Source organism: Chionomys nivalis, chromosome 1 (genome assembly GCF_950005125.1).
Source record: "Chionomys nivalis chromosome 1, mChiNiv1.1, whole genome shotgun sequence".
Classification (NCBI taxonomy): domain Eukaryota; kingdom Metazoa; phylum Chordata; class Mammalia; order Rodentia; family Cricetidae; genus Chionomys; species Chionomys nivalis.
This window is the reverse complement of record NC_080086.1, coordinates 141,259,374-141,279,604: the sequence shown is the minus strand read 5'-3', so window position 1 is coordinate 141,279,604 and position 20,231 is coordinate 141,259,374. Positions and strand designations below refer to the sequence as shown.

The window sequence follows — 20,231 nt, the reverse complement described above, 5'->3', positions numbered from 1 at the left end:
GGTACAGCAGATGCCACCATGGCAGGAGTGTGTGTGGGAGAGGCAGGCTATGTGTATGAAAAGGGACTCAGGGAGGTGCCAGGTTCATTTTCAACACGCCATTCTTATAGGACTATATTCAGTCCTGTGAGATCGGTATTGATCCCCTCAAAGGCTGGTGCCTCTATGACCCACTTGCCTTTTGCTGGACCCGACTATTTCAAGCTTCCTCTAACTTAACACCATCAGGCTCCCCGCATATGGACCATAAGGACACACTCAAGTCATATCTAGTTACTTTAAGATTTGTTTTGAACCCTGGAAAGGGTCTGGGGACCTCTACAGTAAGTGGACTGCACTTTGAGAACCAGCGGTACAGTGGGTTCCAGGGTTCTGTCTCCTACCAAGATGGTTCAGTCCTTTAGTGTGTGCAGGTGAGACTTCATGCCTGGTGGGAAGGATGTGATGTGATCCACCTTAAAGGCATTGCTGTAGAGTCCTTTGGTAATTGTTTTGGGAAATTAGGTTTCTCTTGTGACCTATGAATCTGTTGAGGTGCTTTGAACAGTGGTTGCTGTAGAATTTCCTAGGTTTTCTGGTAGATGTTTGGCATTTTGGTCAAATGTGCTGGTTGCTGAAGAGAAGGGATTGAAGACTTTCCTAATAAGTCATGGATGAGGCGAGAGGCTACACACGTGTCTCCTTGGGAACGGTGATGGATGTTCTCATCACTCCATGCAGCCATGCTCCGACCAGCTTTGGAGCAGATTTATGATATCTAGATATGTCCATGAGGCCAGAAAACTACAAAATTAGCTCTCCTTAATCCAACCCAGAGTACCACTGGCCCCTGAGTTGTTTCTGGAAATGCTTAGAGATCCTGATGTCTGTACCAAGGAAAAGCCCCAAGGTGTACTTTGTCTCTCTGCAGCAGTCTGCATCCATTGCCTCGATGGTTAGTAGCAGGGGTACCATTTCTTCAGCAAATCACCAATCCAACTGTTGGATTCCTTCCTTTCAAATAAACAGATGTCGAGTGCTAAGGAGGTATAGGTGGCTATGCTGGGGTCTTCATGGACGTCAGAAGTGAGGGAAGAATGGCTTTGGCCATTCCTCATCTGCCACTGGGAGAGACAAGGAGTGCGAGTGGCCTGCTGATTGCCATGATTCTGCGGCATGCCTGCTGTACCCCATTCTATCCATGGTTGTAAGAGGGAAGGGCTACCGGCCCCTCCTCCCTCACCCCACACCTAGGGACCAAATGTTATCATAGTGCCTAGCTGAGGACACTCTCTGTCTCTTCCTTACCCTTCCAGGATTCTTTCCGCAAGCGCTCTCTGAGACGGTCCTCATCCTTGAACAGGAAGCTCCATGCCCCAGAGGAAAGCCAGCAGCCGTCTGAGGCTCTTGTCCATACTCCAGCCTGTCCAGGTCCACAGGAGGTCCCCACTCCGAGCAGTGACTCCATGTCCAGGAGCCCTCTGGGCCAGCTGAATGAGCTGCCTGTGGAGAAGCCAAATGCCACTTCCAGCAGCCAAGAGCTATCCCAGAGAAACAGGCCCAGGCCCAGAAGTGTTTCAGAGGATGGCCCGTCAGGATACAGCCACACAGAAACCAGTACAACACCTTCGAAGCTGTACTTGCCGGATGGGAATTCCAGGATGACCCAGGAGCAGCTGAAAAGAATGTTCAAGCGACAGGGCAGCCAGCCCCCATCTCTCAGGTGAGCATCAGAGTCAAGGTCGGGGCTTTACAAAACCAAACACCACCTGGTACACATGGTCCAGCGTCTCCTGGTTTCATGTGTCTCTTGGTCTCTTGTGCTCTCACTGCTAGTCTGTGACGGAGGCGGGGCCAGGGGTTGTGATCAGTCAGGAAGAAAATGAAGCCAGAGGTCATGCCTTCTGGTGTTCTGGGGAGGCCTTTTCTGCCCTTCCCATCACCCAAGCTGTCGATGACCTTAGTTCAGTTAAGCTCCTCTGGAGAGGCACACCTGTCTGGTGTGGCTAAGCGTTCCCTGCATTCCATGATGAACCAGCCCCAGACCTTCTTGTGGGTGATACTTTTATTTCTTTGGTCTTGTTTTTAACTCCATTCTTTCATAATGAGCCACAGGGGATTTCTGAGGTAATTGATTTTTTTGAATATTTAAATAGTCCTGCCTGCACCTGGAGTGAGCAAGCCTCTTGATTATAACTGGATTTAATTCATTAATATCTTATATAGGACTTGAGTGCATAGATTCATGAAGGAGACTGGCTGGTGGGGTTTTCCTGTTGCCACTCCCTCATTGGATGCTGGCTTCCTTCTCTTCCCTTGAAGAGTGAGCATAAGATTGATGCTTTGTCTTCTTCAATACATGGTAGAATTTAGTGGGAAGGACTTCTAAAGGGTATTAAGCTGTATACGCAATCAAAATACTTTTAATTAGAAACTTTTATTCTTTGTTGGTTTGGCAAAGTTATACTTTTCGAAGACGTTGACAATTTTACCTGTATTTAGAATATTGGTATAAATCACACAGTTATAATATGCTTTTTTTACTTTCAAAATCCACAGTGATGTCTCTGCTTCATTTTTGAAATTGTCAATTAGTAGTGGTTAACATGTCAGCGGTCTGTCATTGAGTGTGTGTGTACATTCACACTGCATTAGTACATTCACACATTCACACTGCATTAGTCTTGCTTATCATATTGTCTAGGAACCCCTTTGGCTTTATGTTTGGGTTTTTTGTCATTAATTTGGGCCCTTTTTAATGATCTCGTTGGTTCTACTTTCTCTTGGTTTATGACTGTGTTCTGGTTTACTGTTGTGGATCCTTAATGTTTGATTCTCAACTTTCCTCTTGCGTGATGTCTTTGCACATGACCTTCCGCCGCCATAGGTGTTCTTCCTGGCTGGCGGCGAGGGGCCACACGTGGAAGGTTTCATTGCACTTGTGAGGGAAACCTGTCTTTTAAAAACCTCTGCTGCTCCCCCCACTTTTCAGCTCATTCTTTGACTTCCGGCAGTTTGGATGCAACACCCCAGTGTGGTTTTCACTGATGATTCTTTTTTGGTAGATCAACCTTTCTGAAATTGAGGATAGATGCTTTTTTTTTAAAAAATCAGTTTTGAAAATTCATCCTCTATTGACTCTTTAAATACTGGTTTTGTTTCACCAGTTTTCTTTTCTTTTTTTTTTTTTGGTCTGGGACTCTGCTTACACATATAGTCTTTTCACCGTGTTTATGTGGTGTGGCTTTTTAACATTCTTCATTTTTTTTTTTCGGTTGTTCTCCCTCTGTACTTCCATCTGGAGATTGTTTCCTTTTTGCAGTGAGGTCTCACTGTCCAGGCTAGTTTCAGACTCCTGGCCCCCAGGGTGCTGGGGTTGGGGGAACACACACCAGCTCGGCCCCCATCTGCCCAGGGTGCTGGGGCTGTAGGAACATACACGAGCTCAGCCCCGATCTGGATATTTTTTCTTGATCTATTTTTTGGTTCACGTTTCCTCTGTTTTGTCATGTCTAATATGCTTTTAAACTTATTAAATAACTTCTTAAGTTCTGTTATTTATCTTTACATTTTAGAATTTTTATTCACTTAAAAAACAGGTTTCAGCCAGCCCCTTTAAGATTCTCCTTAGATTCAAGTATAGGATTGATCATAGTTTTACAGAGTCCCCATCCCATGGTTCCTGTGGGTCTGCTGCAGCTGTCCAGTTTTCCATTGAACTTTAGTTCTGTTTTGTGTTCTATTTCCATGCAATTTTGGTAATTTTGACCAGACTCTAGTCATTGGGCATGAAGAATAGCTACATTGGTCCTGACTGAGAGAGAATGCCTTAGTGCAGGTATGGAGGTCAGAGAGAAACTTTTGGGAGTTTTGGGAGTTCATTGTCTCCTCCTCCACATGGGACCAGGGGGCTGAATTCAGGGGGTCAGTCAGTCTTGACAGGAAGCTGTTTCACCTGCTGAGCCATCAGGTCGTCTTATTCAAAGGAGGATTTAGCTTCTTCCAGTGGGTGGTAGCCTCTTGTTGATTCTAGACTTTGCAAAATACCTCCCCTAATTCTGTTATTGTCTGCAAATTTTGTTTATCATGCCTCTCTTGAGTAACGATTCTTAATCTTGTGTAATCAATCTTGTTTGTTATACGCCTTTCATTTTCAAACTAAATTCTTTCCTGATTTTATGTTTCAATATTCTGGTGCTTTTTTCTGTTCACATATAGTCTTCACTTTCTTTTATGTGTTTACTTGTCTGTTCTTGCTGGGGTGAAAAAGCCCCTCCCCCTTGTCTTTAGAAAGAGAGAAGCTTTCTCTGAGCTGTCTACTCTGTAATCTGATCTTCCACAGTGACCTGTGATGTCACCTGTGCTCCTTGCTGAGGTCTTGTTCTGGCAGGGCTCTCTAGGATCTCCCACTGACGTATTTCCTCCCTCCCACTGCCCTTCCGTTCTTCTCTCTCTCCTTTCTTTCCTCCATCCTTCTGTCCTTCCATCACTCCTTCTTATCTATCTGCTGCCTTCCTTCTACCTTGAAGCCACACGTCTGGCTACTGTGACCCTGTATTTCTCACTCTGTCTTGCTAGGGCCAGTCCTTCTCTTCCATTGCCGTGCTCAGTTCTTCATTCTTTCCACAGGGCTTGTTTCTATAGTACAGCATGTGCACCCCCTCCTGTGGAGCGGACAGCTTGGCCCCTCTGTAAAGGCCGTGCTCCCCATGATTTGTCGCTGTCCCTCTCTTGTTAGTCATGTGTCCTTGCTTTCACAGCGTTTTCCAGTACCAGAGATTCCTGGGTTTCCTTACTTGTCCATTGTCCGGCTCCTCCACTGCAGGTTATTTTCTCAAAGACAGGGACCTCTATGTTTCCTGCATTTCGGACAGTCCCTGGTGTGCTGAGATACTCCACAAATGGTTGCCTAATGAAACCATCACTGCTGCCGACAGCACAGTGCAGAAGTCAGTAATTCTTTGATGTGTACCCATGCTGTGTAAAGCACTGGTGTGTCCAGTCGTCAGGTCTGTGCAGGGTAAGCAAGCCCCATTGCACATAGGAGGAAACACACTCAGAGGCGTCAATTTGTCCACATTTGCGCCTCTAGTGAGACCAGAGCAGAGTCTGCTGAGCATGTGAACGAGTGTGTCATGTCTGTCCCCAGGACAAATCCTGTCCACAGCCTTTGGGTGGCACTCACTGTCTCCTAGCACCTTTGCTGCTGCCGACCGTCAGAGTCTTCTTCATGCCGAGCCAGTCAGCTTACCTCTAGTTTAATGCAGCGTCTTTGGTTATCCTCCATTGCTACAGAAACTCCGTACCAGAGAAGGGAAACACATCAAAGCTAGTGGGCAACCCCTTCTCGTGGTGTGGTGGTGTGGGAGAGTGACTCTGGTGTGTGAAGTCGGAGGCCTGGGGTCCTCGGTTCTCACTTGGTTTTCATTCTGCCCTCATCTTCTGTCCCTGGCTTGCTCATACTCCCTCTGGGCTTTAGTGCCTCTACTGTTAACTCGTCTGGCTTATACACATTGCTGGCCAGAGAGCCTCACTGCCATAGCTCTTCTGCCCCTTGTGGGAAGCAGCAAGCATTCGCTGGGTACCTGCTGCTTACACTTAAGCACTTAGGCCCCTTTGGAGGTATGGTTCTGGAATCTGGGTTGGCACACCAGCTGTGTCCTTCATAACATCTGCCACCATGATCAGTTATTAAACCTTGGGAGATGGTGTGAACTTCATCTTCTAGGAGGAGGAGGTTGGTTAAAATGTTTGCACAGACCCCTGTCCTCCAGTATCAGGCAAGGTGTAACCAGGGGTATTAATGTGTATTTAACAGTGCTGACTTCTGTCAGTCAGCCAACATTACATCTCTGTGTATGTTTTCTTACCCCTCTTCCTCCTCCTGCTCCTTTTCCTCTTCCATCTCCTCTCTTTCCTTCATTTTTGGACACAATATTAAATGCACCACATTTTCTCACTTGTTCTTCATAATAATCCATTGAGGCACATATTATTTTTGAAGTTTTTTATGGGGGAGGTTTCCGTTAGATAATTACCCCCCAAATAAATTAATAAAACAAAGGCAGTGGCATCAAGAGCTGGTGCCATCTCTGTGACTGCTGAAGTGAGGGGAGAGGTCAGGAGGTATTGAGTGCTGGCGAGCCCAGGGAGGCAGCCTTCTCTAGCTCACTGGAGGCCTGTGGTCACCTGGTGTGGAGGCCACCCTTGGAAGAACTGATCATTCCTAGAAGGAAAGGGGTTGACCCTAGTATGTCCCTTTATTTCTACAAAGTTTAGCCATTAGACAAGTCCCACCTCCTCATCCCCTAAGGAGGCATGAAGGAAAGCAGAAGGCCTCTGAGCAGGGGAGCAATGTGCTTTCTCCACACCAAGTAGCTGTCCAGACTCACAAACCATTGGTAAGGAGCAGGGGCGTGGATGGTCTGACGGTGTAGTAGCCAAGTGTGGGCCTGCATCCATTTCTTGTTGTAAGCTTAAGAATTGCCAAAATCCTGGGTGGTGACAATACAGCATCTGACCACACAGAGGTCAGGGATCCGAGCTGAGTCTCCCTAATGCTGAGCTGGGGGCAGGGCTGGTTGCCTTCTGGGGGCTAAGGGAAAAGTCTCCTTACCCTTTACAGATTCAAATGACTGCTGCCGGTCCCTGGCTGCCAGTCCCTTCCCCCAGTCAAAGCTGACCGCACTTGCTCAGTCCGCTGTCGCTGTCGTTGCTATGCTTTCTCCTCTGTTGCTGTCTTACAGACAGGATTCTGTGATGGCATGGGGCCCTCCTCGAAAGCCAGGCTGCTCGCCTCACCTGAGGTCATGTGACCAGCAGTCATCCACACCTTTCATTTGCTCTTGCTGCATAGTCTGACATTAGTGCAGCAGGCCTGGGTTAGCGTGGGAGCATTTTTAGAGGACGAGGTTGTTACTTGCAGCATTTTCTTGAAGCATTTCAGAATTCTGTTTGTTCTCACTACAGTTTTTAAAGATTGTCCTCTGTCCTCAGTCTGTCTGTCCGTACCTTCCAGGAGTTGGCATTTTTCTGTGTTGACCTTTTCCTTTTCTTTTCCTTTCCTTTCCTTTCCTTTCCTTTCCTTTCCTTTCCTTTCCTTTCCTTTCCTTTCCTCTTTCTTTCTTTCTTTCTTTCTTTCTTTCTTTCTTTCTTTTCTTCCTTCTTTCTTTTTTTGAGACAGGGTTTCTCTGTAGCTTTTGAGTCTGTCCTGGAACTAGCTCTTGTAGGCCAGGCTGGCCTCGAACACACAGAGATCTGCCTGCCTCTGCTTCCTGAGTGCTGAGGTTAAAGGACTGTGCCACTACTGCCCGGCTGATCTTTTTCTTAAAAAAGAAAATTGGCGCCTTGTATGAATAGGGAAGCAGAAAACCTCACAGCAATAGCCATTTATGCCCAGGGACCATGGCAGGTTCCCAAGCTCGGGAAGAGGGTATTACTGTCACCAACATGTGTGGATCGGACATGGAGAAAAGTGGGTGTGTTGTTTGGATGTAATCTGGAAGTATTAAGGTCTCCATGGAAGAGGAGTTTAATTTATTTGAATTTTTCTGTGAAGGTTTAAATTGCAAATTTAAAAAGGCAAAGTGCAGTAGATTAATCAATGTTCCTTTAGAACCCATTTAACTTCTTGGTGTCACAGACAGAGTCAGAAGGTCCTTAGACACTAAGACCATCATGTGGGGGTGGGAAAGTGAATGGAGGGCCTGCCCAGGCGCATGTAGGGGGCGCTTGACTCTTGGGACATTTCTACATTGTAGTTAATGCTTCACATGCGCTGTGAGTGTGTGGTTACCCCCCCCCCCCAAGCACAGCTGCCATGATCCAGGAATATTGTCCCTTCTGTCCTGTTCTTTGTGAGCTCTCTCCCTGGCTTTTAGGTAGACTTAATTTCATATCCTCACTTTCTGAGAAAAAAGAAACAGGGAAGAGGGTTAGGGAAAGGGTACAACCAGGAGAAGCCAGGGGGCGCCTGGCCTGAGGGAATTCAAGAAGGAGGACCATGCAAACCTCTGGGAGCAGATAGGAGGAGATCAGCCCTGCAGGGCGGGCAGCATTGAAGGCCAGTGTGGACAGGAGAGGGGAGGAAACAGAAGCTAGGACTTGCTTGTATGGCTGTGGAGGTCACTGAAGATTCTGTTTTCTTCAGGACATACTGAGCCCTGCAGGCTGGACTGAGGGGTACTGTGGTCTGGGCTATTTTGATGGGCCTCCTGAAGCTGATTGCTGGCTTGAGAAGAGACTCAAGATTGTTGGCGTGGAAGGCAAGGGGCCAGTTAGGAGTTATTTGCCATAGAAGAGAGTGAGCAGTCAGCGGCTTTGTTCAGTCCGGGTGGTGAAGGTGAAGGTGGGAAGCCACGGGAGTATGGTGAATTTCTCCACAGATTAGATATGCCGTGTTAGAGTAGAGGGGGAAGAAAGCCCCTAAGCTTCAGCTCCAGGGAGGGATTGCCTTTTCTGAAACAAGGAAGATGAACTGAAACGAGCTTAAGTCAGGACATCATGCACCATCTATATTCCCAGGTTAGCATGTGTCCTTCCAGGTATCTTCCTGAGGGTCAGGGACCAATCACTAACATGTGCCATGAGTTGTCCTGTGGCTCTTACTTCAGATGCTGTTGCTGTTGTGACAGGGTGAGGTGGGGAGTAACCATGGCAGGGGACAGACTCAGCAAGTGTATCAGGTCTTAGTCTGATCCCATAGAGAGATGTGGAGCATGAACTCTGCCTCAGTTGGTCCTACTTACAAGAAGCAAGGGACGAGCTTTTGGAATTTGTGTCAGTCATGACTATAGGCTCCCCATCTTAGGATGGACTGGGCAGTGCACAGCCTCCTTGGTGAATCTGAGGAAGAATGATTCTCCCAAAGAGGATCTGTGAGTACTTGGAGGTTGTTGGGATCCGTAGATGGAATGGGTGTAGAGAATTTTGGCTTCATAGAAAGCAACCACTCTAGCCAAGGAGTGACTGGGAGTTTGGTCCCCAGACCCGGAACAGGCTGGCCTGTTTTGTTCTGCTGGAGGCCTTTGCAGGGTCGAGACAGCTCCTTCAGACACCTCAGCCCCATGCCCTGCCTTTGTTCAGGCCAGTGGTTGGCAGATCGTTCAGGCTCTACAGAATGGACACTAGGTGGCAGCATCACCCTGACCATCTTTGGGACCTCTGGTTATCCACTTGTGTCTAGTTAGCAGTGCGCATTAAGTACTCTCTCTCTCCTTCACCACTATTCTCTCAATTTCAAGACCCCCTCCCCAGTTCCTCGTGGGTGCCCCGAGATTGGGAACAGAGAATGCAGACCCACAGATCCTGTCCGCATCCTGAGATGGAGGGAATTCTGCCAGCTGAGGCTTGGCGGACTCAGGGGAGGATGTGGCCTTTGCGGTTTATAGACTGTTGCCCTCACCCAAGCATCCGAGTCTGACAACAAGCGTACCACATGGGACGAGTAGTGGGTTGGATTTCCTTCTGGATTTGTCTCTGAATTGTCTGGACTCTGTGTAAGACCCTGGGGACTCAAACTTGGCTGCTCTTTGAGACCTGTACAGCACCCAGATGCCCTTCTGGCCCTCCCACTGGACCAGGTGAACTGTTGGAGCTTAGCTTCTCTCCATATTCTGCTCTGGAGATCTGTCTTCTGTGCCCTCTCCCCGCCATCCCCGCTGCCCAGGTCTCTTTCCGGGCCATGCCTGACCTTGTGTATGTGCTAATCCTAGCCCACTACTATTTCTTTGTCCTTCCAAGGCTGCCCTGTCCACAGTAGGCACTAGCAGTCAAATGCTGAGTGCCTGTCATGCACACCACAGGCTCCACTCTTTCTCCAGGAAGGGGATGGCATCTCTGAAGCCCCCAGCTACAGTGCCAGGGCTCCCATGTCATTGACTGTGCATCCTTCAGGGCAAACAGGCTTTCCATGATGCAAATTTCTTTTAAGACCAAGAAAGTGAGCTAAAAGTCTATTTCCATGTGTCTCCTCTTATTGCCCAACTTGGGACATTATTGGGGTCCTGAGGCCTCCTCTGAGGTTGCCAGCTCTATTGTGGTCTTGAGTCCTGGTGTGCAGAGCAGGAAGATGCCCCCCGTGGATGAAGTGGCTGCTCTTGGATTGAAGGAGGCTTTGAGCTCAGAGAGAATCTGAAGATGCTTGTGGGAGAGCAGGGCTGGTTATTCAGGCTCTCTTTCCTCTGTGCTTCTTCTGATTCTGAGACTCCAGGCTGCTGATCTCCCAGCTACCAGAACCCCAGTAGAGGTCCACATAGAGACAGGGCTAAGCCTGCCTTCCTATTCGTGGAACCAGGGTAAGGGTGAGGCAAATGAAGCATCTAAGATGCAGAACTTGAGGAGGCTGTTATTCTCGAGGCTGTTGGATGACAACAAGGTTGGCACCGGGAAGGTATGACCCTTGGAATTTTGTACTTTAGTTTTCTTGCTTCTCTAACCACCAGTGGTCTGGATAAAAGAATCTGGATACTCCTCTTTGGTTCTCTCAGTGTTAGAGCAACTTGTAATATATATTGAACAATAATTTGATAGTTCATCTTCACTTTGAAATCCTTGGGGCCTTATTTTGTAATCTTTCCCCATTTCTATTTTCGAGCATGACAATAATAAACATTGAACACTCGGGAGGCAGAGGCAGGCGGATCTTTCTGAGTTCAAGGCCAGCCTGGTCTACAAGAGCATAGGCTCCAAAATTACAGAGAAACCCTGTCTCGAAAAACAAAAACAAAACAAGACAAAACAAAACAAAACAAAACAAAAAAACCCCCAAAAAACAGAGAGAGAGAAAATCTCCGATAGAATTGAAGCAATTCAAACTTTCTGTACTTTTCTTATTGATGTTCATTAATTCATGCATTTATTTCTTCTCGTGCATTCATTTTACCAATTAACCATCCAGGTAACTAATAAATACAATCTAAACAACCGAGACAACTAACTAGCCCAACCAACCAACCCAACTAACCTGACTAACCAACCAGACCAAATTACCAGGCCAGTCAGACCGACCAACCCAACTGAGTTCCTGCTGTTCATCACCTCCTTCAGGACGCCTTTTTGATTACTTTCCTGTTGCTGGGCTTGGGCCCACCTCTTCACAGTTCTCATGCACACACCACACTAGGAAGAGTTGGTAGACTGTCTTGTTCCTCCTGTTGCCTGAGCATGGGAGCAAAGGGTCTGGAACCTTACCCCCTCTGTACTTTTCAGAACTGTTCCAATAAGTAATAGGGAAGGTTAGTTGTTGACTTTGCTGGGAGATGCTTTCTCTCTCTCTCTCTCTCTCTCTCTCTCTCTCTGGGTGTGTGTGTGTGTGTAGTGTGAGGTCTTCCCCTCAGAGCAGAGTGCGGCATCCCACACAGGATCTCTCTCAGGGCTGAGGGATGGTGGTGGTTGAAGTACCGTAGGATCTTAGAGACGGTCTCATGCATCAGGGCTGGGCTGTCTTGAAGACTGAATGGGCTCAGTGAAGGGTCTCTTGTAGTGCCTGGAGTATATTCATCGTTTTTCATTGTCCTCCAAACCTAAGTTTTTGGGGGAATAAGTTGACTGGACTGCCTGGAAACTCAATCATAACTCTAACGGCAGCTGTCCTGCTCCTCCTTAGCTCTCCTCCCTAGGCCTGCATCCAGCTCTGTTGTCTCTCAGCAGTTCTGACCTATGGTGGGTCACAGAGAAAAATGGAAGCCCATGTGCTTATAGCTCCTCTAAGACTGGGATTTAAGCAAAAGACCAACCTCCATCTTCTTCCTCTGAGTCTTCCTGAGGGGGGATGCTTAGGGGCTGGGGTGGAGAGAGCTCGAGTCAAGCCCATTCTGTCCTTTCCTCCCGACTCCCTGGCTGACTTCTCCGAATAGCAACCGAGTGACAGAATTCCGCTGTGCCGCCCTCCTGGGGACGACACTCCCACCTATAAGAGATGGCCTTTGAAGCTGGGTTCATCAAACCAAAGTGACGGCTGCCAGGACAGCTTCCTGAACAGTCAGATTCCATGTGTGCACCTCATTCCAGAAAAGCCTACTTTGTTTTCTCTGTTCATTCCACAAGAAGTTACTAAAGCCACGGGATTTCTTTCATTTCCTGTTGAAGACAGTCTCGGAGCCACGGGTCCCTTAGAAGCAGAACCTTTTCCTGACAGAGTAAACAGTTTTTGATCTCAATCTAAATACGTGGTAGTTAGTTTTGTTCAGTTTGGCAAAGTTTTTGCAGAATACCTCTTGCTGTTCTAGTGGTTTGGGGAGAGCGTGCTGAAGAGGGTTCCTGCCTCTGAAGGCCGAGACACCCATACACAGATGTTCCACAGGGCTGAAGGTGTTCCAAGAACAGCCAAAGGCTGTGCAGAGAGCCTGGGTTGTGTCAAGGATGATGAAGCTGTGACATTATTGGGTACTCATTTATCTTACAGGCCCTATTAATTGTAAGAGATGTAGATGAAGTCCCTTATTTATTACAACACCGGGAGGGCTACTGAATTCATTTTACAGGTGGGAGACCGAGTGCAGAATGGCCGAGCAGTGTGGATCTACGTGGGCAGCCTGTAAGGGCCTCTGCCGTAGTGAGGGTTACTGTTGCTGTGATGAAACATCATGAACTAAAGACAACCTGGGGAGGAAAGTTTTATTTGGCATATACTTCCACATCATAGTCCATCACTAAAGCAAGTCAGGATGGTAGCTCACTGGATGCAGGGGCTGATGCAGAGGCCACAGAGAGAGTGCTGCTTCCTGGTTTGCTCCCTCTGGCTTCCTCAACCTGCTTTCTCACAGAACCCAGGACCTCCTGTCCAGAGGTGGCACTACCCACAATGGCTGGGCCCCTCCCCATCAATCACTAATTAAGAAAATGCCCCACAGGCTGACCTACAGCCTAATCTCATGGAGGCATTTTCTCAGTTACGCTCTCTCCAATGATGCTAGCTTGTGTCAAATTGACTTAAAACTAGCCAACATAGCTTCCTTCCTTACTGTGTCCATGCCAGGCTAAGGAAGAAGGCTTTCTGAGGAGCTGGCACTGCAAGCGTTTCCAGAGAGTGGGCGATTCCATGCTGAGGAGATGGTATCAACAGAAGAAAGGGGCAGTGGTTTTAGCTGGGACACAGGGTGTGTGGGACCAGGAGGAGAAGGGACTGGTGGACTGCCTAGATGACTTTAAAGCTGGACCGCCTTTTCTAGGAAACACAGAAATAAATCCCAAGTAGTTTGGGTGCTCTGGTGATATCTTAAATCAATGATTGTCAGTTATATAGATATATGGAGTATAGTGTGGTAATTTGACACGTGTATATTGTGAAATGACTAAATCGAGATAGCATTTTTGGCCAGGCAGTGGTGGCGCATGCCTTTAATCTCAGCACTCAGGAAGCAGAGGCAGGCAGATCTTTGAGTTCAAGGCCAGCCTGGTGTATAGAGCGAGTTCTAGGATAGCCAGGGCTACACAGAGACTGTCCTGAACCCTCCTATCCCCAAAGATACTATTTCTGGGTCCTTAAACTTTAAACACCTTTTGATTAGTGCATAGTAATTGTGCATATTGTTGGGTACAGTATGATATCTTGATGCATACATGTACTGATTAAATACATGTACTGACCAAATTGACATTTCTACCTCTTCAGCCTTTATGGGTGGAGACTTGGATCGATTACCAACCAGGTTGAGCCATGCTAAAGGGAGCCTAATCCAGTGTAGTCCTGAACAAAGTGTCAGAGAGGCAAGGAGCTGAGTTCCAGAGAGAAGAAACCTGAGGGTGTGGGATGCAAGGAAGGCTGTGAGCCTGGAGGTTGGGGGCTGCGAGGATGCAGGACTGTGTGGACCAGGAAGAAGATGGGTGCTTCCGGACACTTACAGGGGAGCTTTTGTTCCCATATTTCAAGTCAAGCAGAATACAGATCCTGTGCAAAGTCTGCCAAGAGGCTTGTGGAGAGAGGATCATTAGATCATTAGGGTGGTGCTGGCTTAGCTCTGGCTGGCGAAGTGCTTGCAAGGTGGACATTGCCAAGAGTGACTGATAAAGGCATCAAGGCCAGAATCTTGCAGCAGGAGACCCACATGCTTGGCATGGGGCAAGAGAAAGGAGTGGTCAGCACCGAAGGGAGACTGGGGAGTCTGATTCAGTCCCGGTGAGGCAGAGATGGTCTCCAGGAGGCAGTGACTGGTGGCTTGGGGAGGGTGGTACGATGCCGATCTAGTGGCAGGTTGGAATGACGGGACTCATCGGTGGCTCCGGGGAGAGTGCTCTGGGTAGCAGGCTGGGGTAGAAGGTGGGTTACATGGCACTGAGGAACTGGAGGGGTAAGGACACCCAGAGAACCGGGAGTCCCACCAGAGGACCTTAAACAGTAAGAGAAGCCTACGGTGTGGGTGTCGGTTGGGGCTTCTGGGTAATTAAGGGATGGAGGAGTGTTTGCAAGTTGGGTAAGACGGGAGCATGCTTGCAAACCAAGGCCTGGGTTCCAGTTGCAGAGAGCAGAAATACATCATCCTCAGAGCCTGGAGGAGTCTGCGTGTGTGCTATGGTTGGGTCTGCTAGGGAGAGAGTTCCTACAATTCATTTTCTGCCATGTTCCATGATGATAATTGATTTCTGTCATGATGGCCCCAGCGGGCATTGCAAGTCTCCAAAGTGCCTTTTAAGTCCCTAGTGAAAGGGCTGATTCTACTCAGCAGAGCCTGTGAGCCACTGGCTTTCAATCTAGCCGAGCTTTGGAACATCCAGGTATGGTGGACTGCCACTTGGGAAGCTGCATTTGATACTATTGCAGGATCTTGAAGCCCAGCTCACCATCTTAGTGGACTCCCAGCATAGCAAGGCAGAAAGGCTTTGGATTTAGAGTTGAACAGATTTGAGTACAGGTCGGCTCTGCCACATACTAACAGGGTGACCTTAGGCAGTCTTCTCTCTTCTTTATAGAGGAGTTTATTCCTCTAAAGTGGGATAATACCTTTGTAGGATTGTTTTGTTATTATAAAGAAATAAAGTGATGTACATAAAGCATACATTCCACAACAGTTACTTTAATAATAATCTTCCAATTCCATTTGGTTAGGTAAAACACTTTGTTGTTTTTACAGACTTTATTTATTTATTTATTTCTATTTTATGCCTGTGAGGATTTTGCCTGTATGTATGTTTGTGTACTACATGAGTGCCTGGTGCATTCGGAGTTCAAAGAGGGTGCTGGATCCCTTGAACCTGGAGTTTCAGACTGTTGTGAGCTGCCATGGAGGTACTGGGAAGCGACTGTGGTCCTCTGCAGCTGGTCTTAGCTGCATCATTTCAACCCCTGCTTATTGTTTTTAGATGGGCGTGTTCCTGAATAGATGAGAATTTTCTGAGAGGGATAACAAGTAAGGTTGGCATCAGATTATACAAGATTGTGATGGCTAATGAGAGATGTTCAGAGTCCCAGTGAGGACTGTGGGCAAGGGCGGTGATATCCGATATTCCTGGGTCTCTCTATTCTCGGCACGTCTCTCCTGATGGCTCAGGTTAGTTGTTCCTCTGGTGCACTTGTGGATGGATGGTATTGCTAAAATTTCTTCCCAGTGGTTGTCATGAGCAATGTCTGTCCCTCCTCCTAAGGTCCCAATGAGAGGTCGAGGCATGATTCCTTCAAAGTTCACTTCTGGAAACCAAAGAGTTTATTGGGCTTTCTTATAGGGCATAGGTGAGGGTTGCTTCTGGGGTGTGGGTGCTCTTCTCCCCAAAAAGCTGCATCTGGGAAGTCTTTACCCAACAGGGACGAGGGGTTATCTCTACATGTAAAGATGGAACCCGACTCTGGTCTTCAAAACCTGTGTGTACTCTAGCCCTGCCCTCAGGCCTCCTACTTACAAAAGATGGGAGAGAGCACTGTGTACCCCACCCCATGAAGGAGAGTAAGCAGTCAACAAGCTCTCCTGGGATGATCTTTTGTAAGAGGGCACAGATGACTCCCCAAGATGTGGCTGCTTGTTTGATGACAGTCACTCATGACAGTGGACTTGCTTTGTGGTGAAGGTTTTCCTCCCTCTGCCGTGAAGGTCAAGGGGGAAGGGGTCCCTCCACTTGACAGTTCTGGAGGCTGGTACAGGTGTGACTGTTCGCTTCTCTCCTAGACTATGGACTGGCACAGTAGCTGCCTCTACTGGACCAACATGACTGTGGTTCTCCATCTCCCTTCTGTTGCTTCCTTAGGCAATTGCGAAGACTCTGGGAGGAGGAGAATTCTTACAAGAGACAATGTGGCTCCCTGTGGACCCAGGGTCACTTTGTTTAGATTCTTTCTCTCCATGTAACATTTCACCCCATTTTCATGGGGTGAAAAGAGAGAAAGCCACCGAATACCCCAGGATCATCACCTAATGGGAGCCAGGCCCAGTCCTCTGCCCCTACAAGAGATCTAGAGACAAGTTTGTTATTTTGCACTCACTTCCAGGAAGCAGCATAGAAGCTGTTGTATGGAGGGCATATGATAGCTGTCCAGGGGTCAGCCCTAAATCTGCCAGGGAAATCTACCCACATCGTAGACTAGCCCAAAGTCACCCCTGTGTCCTACCCAAACTTCCCAACAAGTCACAAATCCCTTTCCATTCTATATGTGACCAATTACCCACCCTTAAAAGCTCCAGGAGCAAATTAAATGAAGAAAAGTTGAACATGTCCCATTTTAGATCCAAACAAAAGCATGGCTAGCTCATTTACTGTTTAGCGAAGACATTACAACTGCTTTATTATTCTTCTTTTTGAAGAAAACGACTCCAAAGGGAATGGGTCCTAAATGTAGGAGTTTGGAAGTACGTAGGCAATGATCCCGGCTTTGAAACATCATCATATAAATGAGTCACCTAGAATTCTCAGTATGAGTGTTGCTGTTTTAGGAGAGGCAGGCTGAAGTACTCATCTGTGGCATGGCATGACATCACAACTTACTTTCAAATGGTTCAGAAAAGCAACTCCCTTGCCCCCTCCAAGTAAGATAATATGTGTATCTACATGCACGCATTGAAAGAAACCATGGCAAGTGTGACTTGACATCGTAATTGAGGGTGCACTACTGTGTGTTGCTTCTCTCACTTGCGCGTCTGTGTGTTTTGTTTTGTTTTGTTCTGTTTTTAGTGAAGGCAAATTTAAAGCACATGGAACAGGTGGGGAAAAGCGAGTGGCAGATGAGGTGTATTTCTTACTACTGAGAAAAGACCGAGGTCAGAGTGTGTGCCATTAAATGTTGAAATCTGGGTGAGGTGATGGCGTAAAATGGGCTCACCAAGAAACTGAGGGCACATGCTGACGCGACTGATGATTGGGATGTGTATAGCAGCCCCTGTGCCACGCGGGGATGACTCCTAGGAGCCGTGTCTATCACAGAACTGGCAGCTTGCACCAGTTGCCCAGACAGCAGCCCGCCTCAGTGTTGTCTCTTTGGTCACTGGGAAGCTGGCTTCTGTCCCTTCGTCACTTCACATCACCCCCATTCATCCTGCAAGGCCCAGAACCTGTTTCTGACCCCCTGGCTGTTTGCTTGAAACCCTGACCCTTTGATTAGACATACCTCATGGAGTTCAACATGACATTTCCACCAGCAGACTGCTAGGCATGGTTCTAGCTGCTTCAAAAAGATTCATATTTATTCTGGAAAGAGCTCCAAATACCATTGGTCAAAGCTCTTCCTGCCGGCTGAGTTACTGGGGCTGTTTCTTGCCTACAGGATTTGGGGGCTGCAGTCTAGTCTGTGCCTCTGGACAGTGGCCCGCTGTGGGAGGTATGATGGCTTGAGGATGAAGCCAGGGGAGCAAGGGCTTGGGATTTGGGAGATACACGTCTGTCCCATTAGATTCAGATCCTTAGAATCCAGTAAAGCAAGGGCTTCATTCTGCTATGACAGAAGTTTGTAACTTTTGCTTAATGTGTGTGTGTGTGCGTGTGCGTGTGTTTGAGACAGGGTCTCACTATGTAGCTCTGGCTGTCCTGGAACTCACCATATGTAAACCAGGCTGGCCTTGAACTCATAGATATCTGCCTGCCTCTGTCTCCCAAGTGCCAGGATTATAAGTGTGTACCACCCCACCCTCCAGCTTTGGCAGAAGTTTCACTGTTAAGGTGAAAAGAGATTATGTTCCTTACATCCCTGCCCTCTTATAAGCTCCTACGAAATACTGTACCGCTTAGGATCCAGAAGGGAAATGTGCCCTGTGCTAAAAATCTCAAATCCCCATGTTCTGACTTCTTAAGACAGTTTGTGCTCTGCAGCTTTGGAACTCAGAGAAAGCGTTAGCACTGATGCCCACTTCCCAGACCAGCCTTGGATACCTGGATTCTCAGCCACGGCCCAATTTCTTAGTGAATACCTCACCTGTCAGGCTTCCCACATATGAGCTGTTCAACAGCTGGGGAAGGGGGCTCTCTCCTTAGAGACTGGGGAAGCAGAGAGGAGCCTTAATTTGGACTCAGGAATATTCACACCTCATTTCTAGTGGAAATAGCTGCCAGGAGAGGCACAGGAGGCAGCTTCTCTGGCTCAGGGACGCATCTAATTTTAGTCCAGGGCGAGCTGGTTCTAAGTTGGGGCTGGCGGCTGGCTTACTCATGAAATTCCACAGCTCTCTGGTTTATGTGTAGTATACTGCCCAGTCTTACAAGGTTAATAAACTTGAGGCAATGTCATCCCTCTCCTTCTTCTAAGAAATATCCAGAAAACAGTCTGTCCTCTGTGCTGTAAGAGTAGGTCAAAATTTCCTGGAGAAACTTTTCCCGTCCTGGGCAATTGTGGGATGGAAGGGAGAGGAACTAAAGGAGCTGGTTTTGGTGTATCTGTTCTCCGTCCAAACTGAGGCTTCCCGGGGCCTGTGTGTCTGAAGAGACCTCTGGTCATCCACCTGCTACAACGGGTCATGGGCTCCAGGGATTGAAGGATTAGTAGAAAAATTAATTAAAAAGATACCGGAGTCAGGTCTTGTGGGGAAGGTTTGTAATTCCAGCTACTTGAGAGTCATGTTCACAGTCCAAGATCAGTCAGAACAATATAGTGAGACCCTGTCTCAAAAAAGGGGGTAAGGGTGGGGGCGGGGTGGGCCTGAAGGTGTAGCCCTGTGACAAAACTTTTGCCTAGCATGCCTGAGGTTACAGTTTCAATCCTCACATGAACAAATCCTGGACCCAGGTAGGTTTCAGAGAGAGGTTCAGAATTTATGGGTCTGAGACTTGCCCATGTCTGTCTGGGTGGCCCCTAAAGTTCTTTCTTATTATTTTTTTCCTGATTGTTAAGCCCAGCTTTATACATGCTGGGCATTCTCTATCACTGAACTTGATAAATGCTTTTATTCATGCTGGGTAGGTTCTTGAGCACTGAGCTTCCCTGTGGCCCTTGGAAATTTTATGGATGTGTTTGTGTGTACACGTGTGCTCGTGTGTGTGGAAGTCAGAGGCCTTCCTTGTTTGCTCTCGTCCTTATTTCTTGAGGCATAGTCTCTCATTGGATCTAGAGCTTGCCAGTTTGGCTAGCAAGCCCCCAGAATCTTCTGTCTACTTCTTTAGCTCTGGAATTGCAGGTGTGGGCTCTATGCTGAGCCTTTTCTTTGACTCCTGGGGATTGAACTCATGTCTTCATGGTTGTATGAAAAGCTCTTTACCAATGGAGAAACCTCCTTGTCCCCCTAATAAATACATCTGAATAGATAATAAATACATCTGAATAAATAAAAATACTTTAAAAATTTATTCAGATGTATTCGTTCTGCTGCTTTGGCACACCTTGACCTTGTGACCTTGACCTTGTGATCTTCCTACCTCAGCCTACTGAGTGCTGAGATTACAAGCCTTGATCATTAGGCCTAGCTGGGTGGACTTTAAGAGAAAGAAAAGAAATAATCTTATTTTTGTGAATTTTCTAAAAATAACAAATGGCATGTATACATCTTGAAGACCCTTTGTGAAGGACTCCTGGAGATGTGTGAACTTAACGATAAAATAGACCATTTGGGTCATTATAATTTTTGGATGAAATTAATACCCTTCCATACTGTTGAGATGAACGGTCATCTTGAGGTGAAGGGTCCACCTTATCAAGCGGCAAGGCTCTGTGAAACACTTTACTGTAGGGTTTCCCCTTTCCTCTGTGTCACTATGGACCTAGGAGTTGGGGGACAAGTTTGTGGGGGACAGTTGGAGTCTGAGCCCCAGTGTCCTCATTTGTAAAAAACAAGGCCAAGAGTCCCTGTGTTTCGCACAGGACTTAGGAGAATTAAACTTGAGAATTACTCCAAGGGGGTCTGGGAAAG

General features: G+C 47.4%; 1 protein-coding gene across 2 annotated transcripts in view; it reads left to right on the top strand.

The window, feature by feature from the left end:
• Mindy4 (MINDY lysine 48 deubiquitinase 4) overlaps positions 1–20,231 on the top strand; it is a 110,142-nt gene that overhangs the window by 12,754 nt on the left and 77,157 nt on the right. For both annotated transcript variants that reach the window (XM_057786166.1, XM_057786157.1), the window contains exon 5: positions 1,296–1,702. In XM_057786166.1, coding sequence (XP_057642149.1) covers positions 1,296–1,702 — 407 coding nt within the window. The remainder of the gene's footprint in view (positions 1–1,295; positions 1,703–20,231) is intronic.